Source organism: Podarcis erhardii (genome assembly GCF_964252035.2).
Source record: "Podarcis erhardii genome assembly, chromosome: 5".
Taxonomy (NCBI): Eukaryota; Metazoa; Chordata; class Lepidosauria; order Squamata; family Lacertidae; genus Podarcis; species Podarcis erhardii.
Window position 1 is genome coordinate 30,141,010 of NC_138509.1, and position 21,767 is coordinate 30,162,776.

The window sequence follows — 21,767 nt, forward strand, 5'->3', positions numbered from 1 at the left end:
ATAGAGTGGTTATCATTTTGGCAATGCAAGAGACTGTGAAGGTGTCAGAATGCTTGTGAGGTATGGCTAGATATGCTGTAACACTGTGACTAAGCTGACTAGGCTTGTTCAGAATTGACAATATTGAGTTAACTACCTATGAATTCTGCTGGCCAACTCTTCATGCTGAAAGACAGAATAACTATACTAACCCATTTTACAAAGCACCTCCTTGGATTGCAAATGGGCAGCTGTTTCCATTAGGTCTTCATATTGTGTCACAGACTCCATAATTTTGATTTCTGTGAAATCACAATGGAACCTCCAGTGCCATGTTGTTGTAGCAGGTTGTACTGCTTGTTTTGTATTTAAAAACTAGATTTCTTTATGTATACTTGAATTTATAGAGCAATACCTAGGACTGAGGGGGATCAATGTGATATTATGTTAAACTTATAATTGTGCAGCCACAGAGCTACATCTCCCAGAGTTCCCTGGGAAGACGGATTGACTGATTAATTTGAGTGTATGAACTGATCCTTAAGCTAGATTGTGCATGGATTTATTTGATTCATAAACCCAATAAAATTTTGGTAGAACTTGGCTATAAAAAGGGAAATGCTATTGAAGGCACTTCCAGATGGGGGGCTATATGTTACACACCAGTTAAGATCCAGGTTTTCTGTGTGCGCAGTTGGCGCACAAGCACCCACACACTTGTTTTTCACATGCATTCTGCTGTTTCCCAGCCACATTAGTGGGAGGTCCTTGATTGGTGGGAAACATCTGTTTCCATGTTTGTGTGTGTTTTTAAAAATACATTATTTAGCTCTGTAGAAATTATGATAAAGAGGTCTTGCACAAAATCTTTGGTTTGTTTCTTTTTAAAGAGAAGTTCTGATCTATGTGCTGTGATTACAGTCTCCAAGGTATTCCCCCACTTGTGATGAGATATTTAGGGAATAGCTTTTCCAAACTAGATTGTTTGGATTGGTGATACCAGGCAGGCTGGTGTGCTGAAAATACAATAGCTATGTTATGCTCAAGTGGAAGCAGGCAGGGATGTGGCACTGGGGACTATTATCACATCACCACACATGTGATAAACTATTCATTAAATAAATAAATAAATAAATAACATCCACAAGCCTATGGTGACCACAGATGTATAACATGTTATTTGTTACTTATTGGGTTTTCTGCAATAAGATAAATGTAAAACAATATGTGGCTGGGTATGTTGATAACATCATCATCATATGGACAATGCAAAAAAAACCTGAGTGTGTGAGCAGCACTGACTCCACAATAAGCCTCTGTCTTGTCTAGAAGCACCCGGAGCGAAAACCAAAACACACCATTCTCTGCCCCACTGAAGTTAAATTTAAATGGCAGATAAGGACTTGAAAATGAACAAGACCTTCTCATGTTCTCTATTATATTACTGTACATTTGCATTACTGCCTGTGGCATGGTGATCTGTCAACCTGCATGATGAGCTGCCTATGTAAAAAGTGATGCAAACTTTACTTTTCCCCTACTCTACCCAACCACTTTTAAAAGGCTTTAAGTATGAACATGCATTGCTCCCCTTTTGCTACAGCTTTTAGCTTTGTTGATGATTGTAAAGGAATAAATATTTCATCTAATGTTTCAGGAAATGTCTTTTATATTTTTTATCATCTCAACCAGCCCAGACGTGGTTCTGCTTTGTATATACAATAATGATGGTCATCAACTTTAAAAGCTGTAGTATTTAAGTGTATACCTGAATAACCAAAAACTCCTCTTTTTTTTCCTTATCCAGTTTGAAATATGTTGAGTAAATGGCTTCATGGACTTATTTCTCCCTAAAATTTCAGGGTACTCCGGGACCAGTTGGAGTTCCAGGACCAGCAGGACCAAAAGGAGAGAGGGTGAGCAACCTATAGCAAATAGGTCCATATACCGGCTATCTGTTACAAGTCCAATACATCTTAAACGCAGCAAATTTTACTTTTCTGATATTATAAGTAATGTTTCCTAATGGATGGCATGATGCAGGTGGTGCTGTGGTCTAAACCACTGAGTCTCTTGGGCTTGCAGATTGGAAGATTGGCAGTTTGAATCCCTGCAACAGAGTGAGCTCCTGTTGCTCTGTCTTAGCTCTTGCCAACCCAGCAGTTCAAAAGCACACTAGTGCAAGTAGATAAATAGGTACCACTGTAGCAGGAAAGTAAACAGCGCTTCCATGCGCTCTGGCTTCTATCACAGTGTTCCGTTGTGCCAGAAGTGGTTTAGTCATGCTGGCCACATAGTCGTCTTTGACTGGACTTAGCTGTCCAGAGGTCATTTACCTTTTTACCTTACCTAACGGATATTTCCACTGTCTCTTTTTCACTTCTAATGTGTTTTGTTATGTGAACATGATACCTTTTCAGAGATAAACAGCAAAAGGAATGTTTATTTAGCACTATTCTGTTTCTAGTCAGCAAAATACAGTTTAACCGACACTTTGGGGACCTTTTTGCGGGGATGGAGGTGGAAATCTCTCCTCTCCAATTCCACGCTAGCTTGAGAAAAAATTATGTGAAACTGAAAATACAATTCTGTCGCCTAAGGCTCAGAAGTAACTTGCTACTATGAAAGATATAGTATTGGTCTACCTTCTCTGTGCCTGTAGTACACTTTCAAAATCAGGACATACTTCTGTCTTCCTAAATTCCTTTTAGGGCAATAAAGGAGACCCTGGAACAGCAGGACCAACAGGACCAGCAGGACTTCCTGTAAGTATAGAGCATTATTTCTTCTTCCTCCACCTCACTTTCCCCATGAAATTCACTTTAATAATTCTACTGCACGAGAACATAGACCTTCTGCTGCAGTTACTTGAGTAAAGCTAAATGCTTTAGAATTTCTCCATAAGTAAAAAAAAGTATGATCAATTTTCTGTCTAGTTCAAAGGTGGCTAACTCCTAGCTTGGGGGGCTGGATCAGATTCCACAAGCAATTTTTTTGCCATTCTCCACAAGGCTTCACCAATTTTGGTGTAAGAACAGCGGGGGTAATATTTAGGAAAATGGATGGGATGAATACAGAGGTTAAGACGTCTCCAACCCGCCCAGTGACCTAATAGCAATTCAGATCTTTTCCATCTCAGTCATCAGATGAATCACTTTGTGAGCAAGGTTGTAGTTCTAAGGTGATATATGTGGTTCTCCTCGCCTCCCTATTTTATCCCAACAACCCTGTGAAGTAGGTCTGGCTGAGAGACAATGATTGGTCAAATGTCACCCAATGAGCTTCATGGCTGAGTGGGGATTCAAATACTAAGCAGGGTACTGCACTGGCTTTAAAATGAGTAACTTCTTTAAACATTCATACCTATATTATAGGGTTCACAAGGCTCACCAGGTGAAAAAGGAAACCGGGTAAGTCTTAAATTATGGCTCTTTCACTATTAAGGCCTTTAAGGAACGGTGGAATGATTAAATTTGTGAGGACATCAAAAGGGATAAGGTAAAATCTAACTGCCTAATAAAGTATAACCCAAAGACTTATCATCCTTTTCAAGGATGTTACCTGTTCAAGAATGTAGGAGCCTGCAGTAATATTGGCTGCTAGCAATAATAGAACCAGAGTTCAAAATAATTCTCATGAAACACTTGGAAAATCTTAAAATAAAGTTGTGATACAATACTTGAAGTAACGAGATGATAAGTCTTCATAGCACATCACAGTCATGATGAGCGTTACCTCTTAGGTTATGATTTCTCCAAGGCTGCTGTTGCATAGAGTACTTAATCATTCCACCTCTGCTTTTATAACTTCCTTTTGATTAAAAAATAAATAAAATGTAGTTATTATTCCGATTACTCTATCAAGCAAGTTCCTGATACTTTTTCAGTTGGTTTTAAATTTGAATAAAATGTTTAGAACAGTCTTGGTTAACTAAAACTGAAAATTCAGAAACCACTTCAGACTGGGTTTCTGTCCCAACAAGTTTATTGGCAGATGAGAACTGTCACAGATTGATGAGCGAACCTTCTGCCCAGTTAGACAAGAGACAGCTTTGTTTCTGAATTGCTTGTAATAAAGCTCTGGGGAAAGTCAGGCCACTTTCACTCTCAGTGCCATTCATAATTCTGAAACCACTTAAAGAGAATAAAGATCCAAAGCACCATGCAGGAGTATGTTTTGCAAAACTGCAACAAATACTTTGAAATCACAATACGGGGGCGGGGGATGAGTTAGAGTGAGCAGCAACTGTGCACACACAAATCCTGCATAAGTATCCATTTAGTCATTAAGAAATGAAGAGTCCTTCCATATATCATTAGCAGACACTTTATGACTAATTGATGTTTTGGAAACATTTCTTGAGTCGGGTATGAAATGTGTAGTGCTATGGATGTAAAACAGTCAAGGGCAGCCTGTTATTTAACTTGCACCATGATTTGGCAACGGGATACTTTGTGCAGCAGTTGTGGAAATTCTTTCCAAACTAGATTTGATGGTAGCACAACCCAATATTGGTTGCATTATGCTGTATGTTGACAAAGCGGGAAAGGGGGTGATTTAAAGCACAGAAGAGAGCAGGAGACTGCTGAGCCCTTAACCCTGCCCCTCCCACCCCACCTGCTTCTTTCCAGCTGCTTTTATCCTAGCAGGATTACTTCCAGCCTAGGAGTCCTCCTGGCTGAAAAAGAGCTAAGAAGACATAATTTGGGTAGGGAGAAGTACAGAGAACAGGAGGTTCTCCTGCCTGCCCCTAATGTGCTTTTAAGTCTCACCCCAAGTTCTGTTTTATAAGGATCCAGTGTCAGGCCTGATTCTGACCCATGAATCTCATGCTGCCACCACCCCATGCAGCTTGGTCCTTCTTTTCTGCTAATCAGTCCCATTGGCTCTTGTGTGATACCATAGGGGTTTATCTCCCAGAAAGAGCAGTCAAGAAAATAGAAATAAATGCAATATTATAACAGATCATGGGAATGGAGTATGCTCATTTGGACAAACCAGCTGAAAAGGTGCCAATGCTTATTCTGTGCATTAAACTTGAATTTGTTATTTCAACTGTTTTTTCTTCTTCTCCTGTCTTTGTGTGGTTTGCGTGTGTGTGTTCCTTGCTTCTACAGGTCTACCTTTGTCCCCCTTATCCCTTCCTGCTCTTCTGCCTTTTCTCCCGGATCCTTCCTTCTCTTCCTGCCACAACCCAGTCTGCATTTTCTCCTGGATTATCCTCCCTCTAAGCCAACGTTTGATCCTGGGTGACCTCTCCTTTCCCATCCATTTTTCCTGCCAGTTTATTTTTGTTTTATTAAAAAAACAAACAACAAACCCATTTATTTCCCTTAAAAAAATATACCCACTCTGCCTGATTTTATGTCGTCTCCTTGCGCCACCTAATCCTTATACCAGTTACTAAATGAAACTCCCTCTGCAGCAATCCCACTTACATCCTACATCCACAAGCACTTATCAAAATGTTTCCCTCTTTTCTATGTTGCTGATTTTTGTAAATTGGCTTGGAAAGATTTCATAATTATGTTGTCTTTCTGACTATTGGTCCTTGGCTTGATGTTGGCATTATTCATTCAAGGTGACTTTGCACCATTGTTCAGAGAGGTAGCATGAGGCCGATGGTTTCCATTTTTATCCCTTTGAGGGTCTATTTTAAGAACTTAAGTAGAATAGAGCATTTTTACAAGAATTTGCCAATGTTGCCTCTCCTGTTAAATAAAAAAAACATGGTGGATCCAGCTGATTAATATGTGATTTTTAAACAGAAGTGTGTCTTCCTAGGTTTATTTTTAAAAATAATACAGAACTTCAGCAAGATTATGGTTTTTTTCAAAGTTAGTCATTGGAAAAAAAGTGTAATGACCCTCACCACTCATTTTACTTTTATTGTCCGCTTGGATATTGTAGGTCAGAATTCCCCACTAAGCTCAATGGGATTACTTCTGAGGAAATGTGAGGAGAAGCTGTTCCCAATGCTAATTATTCTGAAACATTTTAGGAGGAACAGTGATTATTGAATCAATCAATCAATCAATCAATCAATCAAAATAAGCTTTATTGCACTAGCCAAAGGCCATGACAAAACAATACAAACACTGCCCGGAAAAGAAATATCTATATAACTGTATAACTGTATAAAGAAGAGCCACTGCATGAAAATGGAAGACAAACACCTTGCTATTGTTTAAGTTTGAGGTTTTAATAATACAAAATACACATACATTTAAACATAAAATGCCAAAGCCAGCCCAAAAAATAATAATCATGAAGAATGTTAAATGAAAAAGAAAATCAAGCTTTTGAAGTTAATTGTTAATACATTACAGTTAATACATTACTGTATTTTGTTTTTATGAGACACTGACTTGAAATGGATAATCCTAAATCTTTTATGTATCTTTTTTAATAAACTATTATTCACAGGGGGAAAGGGGCAAGAAAGGCTCTAGGGGGCCTAAAGGGGATAAGGGAGACCAAGGAGCACCTGGATTAGATGCACCCTGCCCATTGGTATGTTGTGTTTTATAAGGCACATTGTTTTATATTTTAAGCCACTGGGGAAGAAAGAAGGACAAGAGGCAATGACACCACAATGCAGGAATGCCTTGAATTGATTTCTTAAAAAAGAAGAAAAAAGAAGAAGAGGGGAGCTCTGCCATACCTACTGAAGTGATAAAGGAAGCCAGAGCAAGCCCTGGCCATGTAAAACTGGCCCAGTTGAAAAAGCAATACCACTTAAAAACTTCTAGATTCACTGTTACAGCGTCTTCCATAGACTCAAGGCCAATTCAAACATGTGTGTTCACTCGTTCACTTGATGACTTGCTGCTGAATTAACTATCTCAAATGAAATGTGTTATGAGGCAATGTGAAAACTGTGTGATCTCATCTACAGGGGTTTGTTTGTAAAGGGTCATCACTTTACATTATAATCATCAAGTGAATGTGCATGTGTGAAGAGGGCCTGAGTAAAAGTGAAATCTAAAAGTGCCTTCTTCCTTCGCCCACTTTGGTGATGAGCAAATGTTGTATCAGAAAGATGTTGCAGCTGATTGTGTTGCAGGGTACTCAGTTTATGACACCCAGTGGAAAACAGACTGATCTAGTCCAAAGAAAAAGGAGAAAGTTCTTGACATTGAGCCACTTACATACGGGCAAATTACTCCAATTGTACTTTTAACAAAGAAGCAAGTGGCTTTCTGATGACACCTGAAAGATAATTTGAAACATGTGCAGCTATGTGGAGAGCTTCAGAATTCCTTACCTCCTATGTCTCAAAATAAGATTTATTTATTTTTTAAGGAAATGTTCTAGTGCTAACTAGTATTTTACTTGGTTTACTTTATCTGGGTTATAATAGCTTGTATCTGTATCTGGCCAGAGAACATGACAAGATTTTATTCTGTTTTCTTAATCATATCAAATTAACAGTACTTCAGTAAGATTTTCTAAAGATATTTTAAAGTTAAGCTAATAAAAAATGTGACAAAACCCCAAAGTATTCCATTTCAGCTACTTCCTTAACTCTGTGAATTCTGTAGCAAAGCCATCCAAACAGCTAAAGCACGCCTGCCACCAAGTTGCTTTTAAGTATCAGCTTCCTGGGAAGTCTTTCCCCAAAATTTGGATTCTCTAATCTTCTCCATTTAAAACTAGTAGCTTCTGATTATTTCAGAATACTATTTTTTTAAAAAGCTATCATTGTATGCCATTGTACATAAAAACACTGGGACTATAACCTGAGTGCCTTTGAGTACATCATTGTTCTACTGAGTTTCTCCACCCATAAAATGGAGATTATCTGCACTGACTAAAGTAATTCTAGTGGTTGATTTCACGAACAGGGACTTCGAGGTTTTAAAGGCGAGAAGGGTGAGCCGGGGTTACCAGGGCTGGACGGGCTGGATGCCCCTTGCCCATTGGTATGGTGTTACCTTCCCTTTCCTGCATGTTTCAGTTTGCTTTTCCTTCCTTCCTTTATTGCAAGCCCCTTTCCATATCCCCTCCCTTTCTCCCAAATGCTTGATGTCCATTGACACCCATAACAGCTTTTGGAGTGAGACCGGTTGCTACTACCATTTTCCTGCAATATATGAGGATAAATATGCTGGTTTAAGGAACATAAAGTTGCTCGCTCATATCTGCTTTACTTCTTCTTTAACTTTCATGATCTCACAAATATCTCACACCACATAAAAGAGCATCTAATTCACATATATAAACTGTGACCCTTCCGCAGATCTTGCTATTCGCCACATCACCCTGCCTTCCCACTTCTGTCCTGCAACACACCTATTTCATATCCTCTATTTCAGAATTACAGGTTTCCCATGTATCATGGCAAAAGACTATGCATAGTTCTTTCATTTTTTAATTCTGAATTTGTAATTTGTTCAACTGTAATCTGTTCCTTGAAGATTTCAGGAGACAGGTTATTGACTGGGACCATAAGGTTTGAATATGTTACCCTGATTCTGGCCCAAATGCACCAGCTACCAAATAATTTCCAGGCTCAGTTCAAAGTGCTGTTTTTGCCATTTAAAGAGAATCACCTCTCCAGATGAACCAGCCCATAACCTGAAGTCTTCATCAGAGACTCTTCTCTGTATGCCCCACCCAAGGAAGGTGCAGAAAGTTAGCCACACAATAATGGGTCTTTTCAGTGTTGCTCCCCCCCCCCAATGGAATATACCACATTCATTACTGGTTACACACACAAGCACACACATTCCTACTCTGATACACTACATGGATACAAACACACACGCAAAATCTTGTGAAAAGTCAAACTGATGCCATATTCTTATAACAAAGGAAGAAACCCAATGTTAAAATATGCTATCTGCTTCAAGCATGAAAAAAACCTTACTTTTTAACTTGTCACTCTGCTGCCATAGTTCCCGGACTGCTCTGTATTCTAAGAGCATGTATGAAGTCCATGCTTTTCAAGTGTGATATGCCTAATTTCTGCTCTTTACTAATAAATATGCTTCCTTCTGCCTCCCAGCCTCTGCAAAACAAACACACTGTTATGACCACATCCTTCTGTTGATCCCCTCAATTGTAACTCCTGTTCCCTAACTTTGGATTTTACATGCATTATACAATTCATTCCTGCCAATGGGACCATTGTACCAATGGGAACTTCTTCATTCATTGTTAATGGCTCTTCAGTTATTGCATTTTGCAGTTGTATGTACCAGCGGAAAGATGTACTGTGAGGAGAGTGTCTGCATTAAGGATAATAGGTTTAGAAAACATGTGGTTATTTCAGTGTCAAATGATCATTAATTTATCATACTTCTTGCCACTATATTTCAAGATTGCCATAATAAAAAAGGTATTATTTCTCATGAGAAATCTCTATTTAGAAAGCATATTAGTTGTCAGAGGAACAAACCAGTCATAATTCTGCCTGAAGTTTGATCAATCCACAAGTCTGACCAGCTCTTTGTTTTGATAGGTTTGTGTGTATGTATAAATGTATATGTATATATATATTAAACACACACGTTAAAATACTGGAATGACTAATGGGTAATCCAATTAGAAATCTGGGTGACAGGAATACAGCTTGCTGCACACACTTGACAGTATATGGGGACATCCTGGGACTTTCCTTTAAACTGGCTCCCCTCATATAATCATGGCTTGGTGAGCATAGCCTTAGAAAATTATTCTATTTGTGCTTACAGATATTTTAAATAATAGGTGCACACACGGCCTGCAAAGCACTAAAGAAAACATCAAAACATTGTAGTTTGAGGACTGGGAAAATGCTATGTCCCCATCACAGCCTACCCGAGAGGAGAGGCTTCTGGAGGCTAAACCAGTAGCTGTCCATTTAGAAAGTAATTTATGAACCATAGAAATCAGTGACAAAACTTCCATAGGTTTTAATGGATCTGGATTCCACACTTATTGGACAGTAAACTGATTGTATGGAAAGGCCCAACATGAATTTGGTTGCAAGATTCTGATTTGGAACATGTGGGTCTTCTATTATATGCAGAGGCAGCCCTCTTGTACCAAACATGTTTATTCAATCTATGGCTAAGCAAGGTGTATTACATTGGGATATCTCATCTAAACAGATTTTAAATTTTGAATATTTTCTGCAGCTATATTATTTATTTCCTCTCCTGATTTATTTTAGTCTTTTGCTGTTTTGAACTCCTTAAATCATTCTTTGTTATAGGGGGAAGATGGCTTGCCAGTTCAAGGATGCTGGAATAAGGTAATGGCATGATTGTGATATGTGCTGCTTCTGCATGGTGTAACTATAACAGAAAAGCATGAAGGGTTGGCCATAGCACACTTCTGTCCCAATTCAAAAACATCTATATTATAGGTACTATGTTATTGTTCAAATATATGCAAATAAGATGAATACATGGGTAATGTATCTTTTATAACTCAGACCAAACCAAACACATTAGCAATTCACCATGCTGTATGCCACCCAGAGTGGGGTATACATAATATAATCATAATCATATCAAAAGCCTAAAATTATAAACTGTATACCAATATTTTAAGAGCCTAAGTAGACATGACGCTAAACACATCATTAGCAAACATCTCTGTATGCTGTCTCTCTTTTAATGCAGAGCAGACACAGGAGGGGAGTGCTGCAAAGAGAACTTTCCTTCTGGGGTCAAAAACAGCTGGAAGGGATTATCTTTTGGGGGCCCCATGATAAAGAGTTAAACCTTCTATCACCATGTACTTTGGTCCTGACAAAAATCAGCCCAAGTCCGCTATTCTTTTTCTTTTAATCCACATACCTGCTTACTCATGATGTGTTTGATGACATATCTAGTTTGGTCCTTAGAAGTCAGAATTTGACATTCATGAGAATGTTAGACTTATTTAACAACTCACTTCTGTTATTCAGACAGAGACTTTCATAATTAAACATCCAAAACTTTTAAAATTAGGTTTTAAACACTTGGTAACAGAGTCTGTAATTTGTACAGAGGTTACATATCTATTGGACTCTCTGTGTAAAAGTATTTGTGAACCTTTATGCATTCAAAAGTATGCTATATGGCTGAATCCAGCATTAAGATGCCCTGGTGCATCCGTTGTGATAAAGTATCTCTCCATAAAGTTCGTGCTGTGATTAACCTCTCACAAGATGTCTCATACAGTATGATGACATTTTACATGCTTTTAACTTGTGTAGTTTCAACACAGGTTGAAGGCAAGCTGGTTGAAATTACACAAGTTAAATGCAAGCAAGGCAGAGAGCTTAGCAGTTTTTTTGTGCCAGTTTTTCCCAGTGCAAAAAGAGCTTTTAAGTTATCTGCCTTTCTTGTGTGGGCAGTGCCCACACCAGTGCTGGGATTCTCTTGCAAGATCTCATAGGGCTTTCCAAGTTCCTGTGAGATGTTGTGTGAGCATCCTTAACCTTCCAGAGCCAGCATGCTGAGTGGGCCTTGCCCAGCAAGCAAAGCAGAAAGCTTAAAAGCTCTGCAGATCATAAGACTGCCACTGATTAAAGTGGAATTCCAGTGAAGCATTTTGAACTCCAAACTGCAGACTGTGAATATAGAGGGAATAGGACCAAATGGGTTACAAATTTCTCCAAGTCAATTACTGAAGAATGCAAAATGAACAGGTGATTTCCCCAGGACTTCAGTTCCTAAGAAAAATGCCTGTCAACAAAGCTAGACATTTTCATACTGATGAAACATACAGAATCTTTCTCTTTTACATCAATAGGACTTCAACATGCTTAGCTTTGATTACATGCTTAGATTATTTCCCTTGGATCATACTCACATAACAGCATACCTTCACAGCACTTCTTCTCAACAGAAAATCCCTTTCAAAATTATTGTTTGTGATATTAACATGGTTTTATATTTTTCTTTTGCAGTGAAGATTCTAACCATGGACTGGCCTGTGTGTGTATGTGTGTTTGTGCATAGAATATTTATTTTTATACAGTGTTCTTTTTGGAAGTGCCAAAAGATAATGCATTTTTCAAATTATAAAGAGCTGCATATTTTTGTACAGAAAATGCTACTTTTTTTCCTTTTTATCTGATTGTCAGTCATTTGTATCGTTATATGTATATTGATACTATGCTACTTGCATTGTGGAATACAGCTGCAATATTTGCATGATATTTGTGCACTCATACTAAGTGATACAGCTAAATAAGTTATTGCATTAAGGTGCCAGGAAGAATAACTCTATTTACATAGGAAGACCAACAAAGCCATTTGACAATGAATGCAAGAACAACTTAAAATACTATGGACTTTCATTATTAAAATGAAATGAAATTAACATTCGTAAAATAAATCATATATGTATATAATGGTATTTCATGGGAAAACTTAAGCCAACAAAGTGAGAAACAACAGGGACCACCTGTGTTAAACCCTATTGCCAGCAGAGGGCACCACTGATGAAATAACTAAATTTGTAGGAGAGAATTTGTGGATAACAAAACATGCACATACATAAAGCACTGATCTTCTAGAATCAGTTAAAGCAAAGGTTAACATTTCATTGAGGAAGTCATTGGTGGGAACAGCAGGCTTCCGATACACAACTAAGTGCACAATCTTATACACCCTTACAATAAGGAAGTTGGTCCCACTGAACTCAGTAGAAACTTCTAGCATTCACAATAACTCTTTTCAGTTCTTGGACATCTTTTAAAAGCTGCTGCCTCTCTTCCCATGCACTGCTGCTCTTCAAATATTTCATTCTACGGAGCATCAAATGTTATTGCACTAAGATGCATTTATTCAGCATTTCCCTGTTTGCCCCTGCATCCTGCAAGATCTCACAACTCAAACAACGGCTGTTTTCCTCTGGTTTTAACACATGTTGCTTCTTGTCCTCACTTCAGTGCCAAACTAAAGGTAATGCAAGAGACTAAAATAATTAATTGTGGCCACTATCAATTAAAACACATGAACCCAAGAGGCCCAGAGTGGTGGTCCTGACCCCAGGAGCCCCCAAGCTGCAGCTAATTATAAACACACACACAGGCAATCCATGATAAGGATCTCAAGGTCACATTTAGTTGTGCCCTCAGATCAGTGAACAGTCAGTTAAGTTTCCCATGACATTATTAACATATGATAGATTCTTAACTAAATATATGCTGACCACTTCACACAGAGGAAAGAGCAGCTTTCTGGTCAATCCACTGAAACCAGGACAAACCCACAGCAGGATATGCTTTGGCTTGGTAGGTCATGAGGTGTGTGTGCCTCAGCTGAACATTTCCAATTATTTTCTCATTTCCCCATGTGACTTGTCATTCTTCTCATATCCTTCTAAATCTCTTCTGGCTTCTCAGCATTTTCTTGAACTTTAGTATGGAAAACATAGTACTACAAGTGAAGGCTTAGCCCTGTGTAGATTACTGCTATGTATTTCTCTTAGTCCTGGAAGCAGCACTAGTTAGGTATACTATAGACGCAGACCAGTATTTTAAAAGATGTCACTCAGTTCATGCACCATGCAAATTCCCCATCACGATTACCACCAATATCCACACTAATGACAGATCCGCAACATACATTTAAAGCATACCCAACACACATTGAAAGAACATTACTTTCTCCAAAGAATCCTGGGAACTGTAGTTTAAAAAAGACAGAATTGTAGCACTGTGAAGGGGGAAACTACAGATCCTGGGATTTTTTGGGCGAGTTATGTGCTTTAAATTTGTTGGTCTTTAAATATATGGTGTATGTCTGCCAAATTCTGCAGCTGACAATTCAAAATGTGCACTGCATCCCCATGGATGCACCCCAAATGAATCATTATGAAATCCAACTCAGATTTAGTTCACTATCAGGGCACAACAGGAAACTAGACTGTTCCTGGTTTACAATGTCACTATTCTGAGTAGAGCAAAGGATTGTGCAACACACTAGCTGCAATCCACTCACATTATTTCAGGGAGGTGTGATAGACTCCCATCATTTTCAGAAAAGGGATGGCACAGGTGCAAAACCCAAAATAGATAAGTGAAAAATACTTGCTGCTAAGGATTATAAACGTTTAAGTGGAGCCCAGTGGAACACAGATAAAATTAGATTTGAGATTTTGCATAGTTTTAAGTACATGAGAGCAGCACTTTTACTAATATCTGAAAGGACATTTCTATATGAAATTATATATCTGTCACTTAAAGGGTCAAACTCCTTGGCTGATAGCCAAATAATGAAACAAGTAAGAGAGTGGAGATATTTGTGGAAGGCCTACAGTGGTGACAGAAGAACATCCTGCTTGAAGGTTTGCTGAAGCTATTGAATGAGTTGCCTCCAAGGAGCACGGAAGTATTCTTGAGCCACGCGCACCAGAGCTTTGTTCCTGAACAGTGGACCTGGTGAGGCTGCAGAAGATGGACACCCCAGTGGTTTTTGCTCTCTCCTTCCAGAGGTCGGCACCAGTGCCAGATGTGAGAGAAACTGGCTTCTGTTTCATCATTTTTCATTCAATTCAGTCTGTTTTGATAATAGGAGCCTTCGTCCGAAAATCTTGACATGTCATGCAGCAGCTGATGTGAAGAACATTAGGACATAAGACAACTTTCTGTGGTTGTTGCTTTTTTCAGAAGAGGGGCTATTTTTCTCATATTTCTAAGCAATAAACTTGAATATTGATTCTGAAAAGCAGCTCAGTGAAGATACAGCAACACTTTGCCATCTTTCCTGGTTGCCCAGTGACAAACATTCATTTACTCACGTGATGATTCCATCGTTAACCTTTTCATGGCTTCTCTTCAAAAGCTACCGTTTATTTTTCTGCAAGAAAGTTATTATCCTTTTGGTGTACTAGAAGTTAATTTTAAATTTGATAAATGTTTGATTTCTTTTCTACATAATTTTAGTTCTACTCATTTTCAGAAATTTTTCATACTAGAAACAGTATGAAGTATTTGCTGCCATGATAAAACTCTGTTCAATTTCTCTAGGCTCCCTTTTCAGTGGAACTATCCCAGTGCTAAAAACATAAGGGTACCACTTTAACAGACTGTACAAGTTTATGGGACAAAAGATTAGGGGGGGGGGAATATAACTTTCCAATAATGTGCTGACAATTTTAATGACAACTTCGCCCCTTTTGAATTTTGATAAGTTTTGTAATATCATCTGAGTTATTTAAGAAGTCTCAAGTGGATGCAATGTAGTCCCAGTAACTTACTATTTTGTCAACTAGGTTTAAAACTTCTACTGATTCCTGTAGTCCATGTGTATTATTGTTAATTTGTTTTAAGTGTAGGTATCTCTGGGATGTCTTCTATTGTGAAGATTTGTGCCAAAAATGCATTTAGTTCATCTGTAATTTACTTGATGGTTTTTTTCCTTTTCTGAATGCTCCCCCAGGGCTCTAGCACAGTTAAACTGCCCCAACAGCCCCTTGCATACAACACTTTTGCATGCATTTGGGCTCCCTTATCCCTTTCACAGGAGGCAATTCTGTGTATACATCTGTTTACACATGCAGATCTGCATCCTACATTGCTGAAAATGGATTCATGCAGAAATAGCATATTCACATTGGAATGCCCACAAAGCTCTAGATGAGAACTGTCAGTAAACACTCAAATAGCAACAACCCATAAATTCTTAAGGAAACACACGATTGCTTTGATTGTTGGATGCTTCTTTCACCAGGACAGAATTCGTGGAATGAGGCTCCCCCCACCTTCCCTCTAGTCCCCTGAAAGTCTGTTAGTAGTGACTGGGATACTTTGGGGATATGCTATGGGGGCCTGCAAATTAAAATCCCTCACTTCTGATTAGAACAGCAATCTGGGATCTAAACCATTATGTTTCATTGATTGCTTATAAATCATAGTTTAGTGCAGAGCCTGAACTATTCAGTAAGAAAATAGAAGGATTTCACAATACTGAGAACAGTATAAACTGGTTACTGGAAACCTTAATTGCCACTGGGTACTATTTCATCACTAGATGATTTCTGCCACAGCTTTAACTGCAGAAAAACCAGAAATGGGCAAGTCAAAAGTGATACAGGGTAGTTGTTCATGAGACTTGCGCTTAAGTTCTTATAATTATACCACACTGGGCACAGTTAAGTGCACCATCATGAACCAATGCTACTGAAATCAATGGGGCATAAGCATGGATCTGTGTTGCAGTGTACCCATAATTTAGATGTCCTGCTAGGTTTCAAGGATTGTTCCCATCCCAACCTCCACATATACAATCTGGTCAGCAAAGAGGTGTTCACTGCGATGTTGGAGGTGGCTCCATATGGACAATGGGGATGCATACAGAGGACTGCCCAGCAATGAGGAGAAAGCCCTCTGCACTTACGAATTCTTTATGTATGCACCTGCAAAATTTTGGATTGGACTGAATGTTCTTCAGATCAGGGAGTGTGTGTGCTCACAAAGAACAAGAAGAAATTGAATGTTACTTCAAAACATTTTTGATATAAGACTTATTCAATGTAAGTATTAACAGGGACTGCTATTTTTGCATATCAGGTTTGTTGCAGAAGTTCTTGTTTTGTTGAGGTAAGAATGTGTCCAACTGCAGGGCGGTGTGCCTTTGTACTTTAATATATTCATTTTTTAATATTACATTTCCTTTTTTATTTTGTTATATATTCTGTAGCTGTATTTTGATATGGAAAGCAAGAAAATTTTAAGTTCCTAAATCATTTGTTGTTAGGGATGATGTTTTCTTGCCTTCCAAGTACACTATCTTATTGGTGCTTTTTTGCTGATGGGCAGATGTTCAGCTCGGAAGTTTTCTTTTTTCCACAGACTACCCTGGGGACCAAACAAGTGTGGACTCCCTAAATACAGGCCCCCAATCAAGCTCTAGCAACTCAGTTATGTTTGGCTAACAACACCAGGAAGAGGACAGGGATTCACATTCCAGTGAATGTGCATCTAACTGTGCACCCCCATCATTCTGGCACATTAGCTATGTATAATTATGCACCACTAGAGCTGGATTGAGGGATCAAAATGGTCTCTTTCAATAATAGTAACAATTTACACAAAATATAGGGACCAGGAAGGGCAAAGAAATGGTCTCTTTTGATGACAGGTGGTCTCTCTAAACGAAAACAGACTCAAACATGTCTGTTCAGTTTGAAGCGATTGTGAAAATGAAACTAACCTAATACTGCCAATTTTGTGATCCAATAAGACACCTTCCTGTGCTTTAACTTTCAATATCCAAATTGTCCTAAGTAAACAACTCCTTGCTCAGAGACACAGTATAGCTCTGGACATGAAGAGCCTGAGGAATGAGCAAGAGAGGACTGCCATCACCTTCACTCTCTCCTTGTAAGCTTCCTCTATTGAAAACAGATGGATAAAATGGATCTTGCATGATCCCCAATATATTTATGAATTAATTGAGCACTTAAACGCTAAGTTCATTACGCAGTCTGTATAATCTTTGGGCATTTGGGTTGCTTGCATATTTGTTAGCTCTCAATGGTTTTATATCTAAATACTGTAACTAAATACCAGCTTTGCTTTATAAATGATGTATGGAGAAGGAATTATAGTTTTTACATGCATTAATCTTAGGTTTTACTGTTGCTATTATTTTTGACTAGTTACTATATTATTTTGAGATTTCAGACAGTAATGGGAAGTATAAGGGTCTGATGGTAAATCAATTAGCTACCTTTTCCTGTTAATACATTGCTCCTGGCGAGTGCCAACTTCCATTTAGAGAAAATTCCGTATGTCTCCGCATCCCAATACACTTCAACACCTTACTTCTACATCTTTCATATCCTTTCAATCAGTGCCACTAATTCTAGTGACTCTTGCAAATGAGTGCATATCCTCCTCATGCAACAAATATATTTTCATAAAATATATTTAAACTCCTATTTAATGTATCTACCAAATTTTCCCCAATATATGTAATCAAAAATTTCTAGTCTTCATTCTACATGTTCTTCCAAAACTAGAAATCAGTGCATGTCAAACAGCAAAGATATCGAAAGTGAAATTAATTCTAAATATGTTCTAGCAGCTATGCAAACTTTTGTATGAGCAATGAGAACTCCTAGAAAAGCCTATCTACAATAGCTCTGTGCACTCTTGTGCAAGCATTTTTGGAATGCTAGCAGCAATTTTTCTTCCCCTTCAGTTAATTATGGGATCCAGCACCACAATGTCTAAAGATGCATGTCCAAAAATCATGTTTTGCATGCAAAGGAATTGATTTTTTTGAAGAATTTCCTGTGAGTAAAGACCCATGCAAATATTTCCAAGGACCCATCATATCTTACTCATGTGACTTATTGAAAGATGACAAATTAGTTTTATTTGCCTTCTGTGTGCATTTACCAACAACAAAAAAACTAGTGTCATGAATTCAAAGTATTAATTTAGGACAGACCCTATAGGAATTATTTCCAAATCCAGGTTAAGGTAGATTATAAATAAATTCTAGGAACCTTCATAAATAGTAGGCAAAGATATTAAAATCAGGGCAGACAGAAACCTGCCATTTAAGATTTTTTGTGTGGTATCCTACCTCACAATAATCAATGGGACTATTGTAATAGCTTTAAAGTCATCATTTCATTCTAGATATTTAAGCTATCAGAATTTGTTTAAAAAATTATATGAGTAGCTAATCTTTTGAATTAATATTTGGTTTTATTATTTTTTAAAAAATACTTTTGTTATGGATCCAGTTTTTGCAGGAAACTGATTTGCAGAAACAATTTGTTGTTGTTTCTGGTTTTGTCAATTTACATGACAAAATATGCTTTTTATCTGGTTTTATTTGATGTACAAATATTTAAAATTTTATTAAACTGGAATATATTGCATTGCTGGGGCATTGTTTCTACATTCTCCTACATAGGCTTCAACTGATTTGAGATAGACATCTTTGTATCTACATAGGTTGCGATGAAATTTTCAGTTTGTTAAATCACTGCTTGGCATGCCAACTAAATATTGTAGGGTAATATTTAATAAGCTTTGTGAGAAAGCAACTTCAAACTCTTTTTACTTCAAACAGATAAAGGTATTTATCCATTTAAATTGGATTATCTACCTAAGCAGTTACTATTGTTGTTTTTTACCTGTTTCTTCAGATAAGCCTTTATTTATCAGAGATGCAAACTCATCAAATTATATGTAGCTTTAAAGTACAACCCAATACAATCCTGCTCAGAAGTGTATCCCAGATAATGGGGTACAAAATTGCAGCCTTAACCTAAATAATTCTGTTTAAATAGTATGTGTGTGTGATAAGCTATTTTGAAATTAACTGCAGCCGAAGTTTATGCCCACTTTTAAAAAAAGTATTTCAAACTTCTGCTGAATACTGATTTAAACGTTTAGGGTTATATCCAACAAGTCATACACAGAGTAGAACTATGGAAATCAATGGATAAGTGCAGTTTTATTTTCAACATTCCCAACAAAATTACTTTTTGGAGAAATGGAATCAAGCATACACCTCGTCCTTATACTGTAACAAAATGTAAGGAGATGATGCTCAGATCTTTATAAAGTAGCAGCAAAAAAAAAAAATGTTCACTTTTTATGTAAAAATATACTAAATCAGGATACATACACATTCGTGGCTTGAAAAGCAGTGACATGGTTTCCTTCGCAACATTTCCAAATCACATTTTTATGTTGCTGTACACACAGGAGAGGAAGCAGGAAAGTCTTCAACCAATGTGCATTACCTGCTACTCCCCACCCATTCCAATTCAATGAAACTTTCATCTGCACATGGGCCAGCCCGCCCATGAGGACTGGTGAAGCAGTCAACTCACGTGGCAGATCCAGCCTCTGAGGAGCATGTCACCCACTGCTTCCTGTGCTTGTCGGCCGCCGCCTCCTCTGCTCACAGGCTGTTCCTCTCTGGCTTTATTTACTCCCCACCACCACCTTCAGCATGCTGGGCCTTTTCCAGACCACCTCCTTACCTCAGGTGGCTGTGGCTGCTGAAAAGTGGTGGCAGGGGGCGCTGCAAAGGAAGCAGCAGCCCTTTCTATTTTGTCTCATGCGGCAAAAACGTCCTAGGCTGGCCCAGACAATGGCTATCGGAAATGAACACACCTCAGATTAACTGCTGCTTATGTTTTCAAGTCAGATGGAAGCTGGTTTGAGGGGAAACACATCAAACACCAGTAATTCCCAAGAAGCTGGAGGATAGATAGGGATTGTGGTTAGCACCATGTGTCCATGTTTTCAAACCATCAGTGCTGGGAGCACACTGAGCTGAAGTAAACAGCAATATGCACATAGCCTCAAGTATAATAATAGCTTTCTTAGGTAAAGTAGATTATAAGCAACATTGAGGATATATGCTCAAATGCCATAACTAGTTCTCCATTCTTTATCATGCACTGTGGGGCAACAATTTGATCCTACTCCAGGAAAACTACAAACATTCACTGTGCTAACATTTACTTTCTTGTATTATTTCTGTAGTGGGCTTATTGTTTGGAAAACGTAAGTTTATGCAATTCTATACTGTTGGTTTATTGTATATGATGTAAATATTTATCTTTTTAAAATGGCAAATGTTTACGATTTATTATTTCATGCAGCCGATTTAAAAATAAAGTGTGCATTCTCTTACAAAACCTTATCTGTATATTAATTATGTGTGTGTCTGCTATAAAGTGGTGGATTGTTTTAACCTTTTTTTTTACCATGCTTCAGTTTTCACTGAAAACTTTGATACTGCTTAGCAGTCTCTACTCAACCTTTATATTTATAAACAAAGACCGTATTTCCAATACAGTGGTACCTCGGGTTACATAAGCTTCAGGTTACATACGCTTCAGGTTACACACTTCGCTAACCCAGAAACAGTGCTTCAGGTTAAGAACTTTGCTTCAGGATGAGAACAGAAATCGTGCTCCGACAGCGTGGCAGCAGCAGGAGGCTCCATTAGCTAAAGTGGTGCTTCAAGTTAAGAACAGTTTCAGGTTAAGTACAGACCTCCGGAACAAATTAAGTACTTAACCCGAGGTACCACTAATCTCTCCTCACAAGGAAAGTTGTGGTTTTTTGGGTTATGGACCCGCCGAAACCCGGAAGTACCGAAACGAGTTACTTCCGGATTTCGTGCATGTGCAGAAGTGCTAAATCACACTTTGCGCATGTGCAAAGCGCTGAATCGCAACCCATGTGATTCATGCACAAGTGCAGAAATCATTGCCAGACACCAAAAGTTATAGTTATAGGTAGGTAGCCGTGTTGGTCTGCCGTAGTCGAAACATAAAAAAAAAAATCCTTTCAGTAGCACCTTAGAGACCAACTAAATTTGTTATCGGTATGAGCTTTTGTGTGCATGTACACTTCTTCAGATAGATATAATTCTTCAAAAGATATAATTGTCTTGTGATCAAGATTCCTGCTGTATTTCACTATTAGGACTTTTTTATTTAGGACTTATAAAATGGTGACAAAAGTAGTTGCATTTGTGATAGGAAATAAGATTTTAAAAGATTTTGATGTATTAGTGATGAAATGTTATTTCTTTCTTATTAGTTATGCATTGAGTACTGTTATGTTATTCATATTTACTTTTTTCCCCTCTCACCTTTCTCCCAGTAGAGGACCCAAGGCAGCTCACAGCTAAATACAGCTAAGACATGCACAATCGGTATAATTATTAAAAAACAATTTTGTTGTTGTTGTTGTTTAGACAAATAAGTAACCCTATTAAAAACAGCCCTAAAAGACTTCTAAACCATTTAAAAGCACAAGTAGATCACACACCTTCATAAGGCCCTGCTGCAACAGCCAGTTAGTGGCCAAA

The 21,767-nt window shown here is 38.0% G+C and overlaps 1 protein-coding gene and 1 long non-coding RNA gene across 47 annotated transcripts in view; one reads left to right on the forward strand and one right to left on the reverse strand.

The window, feature by feature from the left end:
- Nucleotides 1–14,845, forward strand: part of COL13A1 (collagen type XIII alpha 1 chain) — an 86,491-nt gene extending 71,646 nt beyond the window's left edge. For 27 of the 46 annotated variants that reach the window (XM_081861823.1, XM_081861822.1, XM_081861855.1 and 24 more), the window contains 4 exons: nt 1,842–1,895; nt 2,691–2,744; nt 3,354–3,389; nt 7,827–8,853. In XM_081861823.1, the coding sequence (XP_081717949.1) occupies nt 1,842–1,895; nt 2,691–2,744; nt 3,354–3,389; nt 7,827–8,018 (336 nt within the window). In that variant the 3' untranslated portion in view covers nt 8,019–8,853. Of the gene's footprint in view, nt 1–1,841; nt 1,896–2,690; nt 2,745–3,353; nt 3,390–5,096; nt 6,346–6,405; nt 6,493–7,826; nt 8,854–10,180; nt 10,220–11,866; nt 11,899–14,152 lie in introns of those variants that run through there. The other 19 variants (XM_081861849.1, XM_081861848.1, XM_081861852.1 and 16 more) reach the window with 11 other exon arrangements.
- On the reverse strand, nt 6,616–8,945 carry LOC309341980. The gene is made up of 2 exons (XR_014156628.1): nt 8,852–8,945; nt 6,616–7,084 (listed from the first exon to the last, which is right to left on the reverse strand). It is a non-coding gene; the product is annotated as an uncharacterized lncRNA (long non-coding RNA).
- Nucleotides 14,846–21,767: the final 6,922 nt, after the last annotated feature.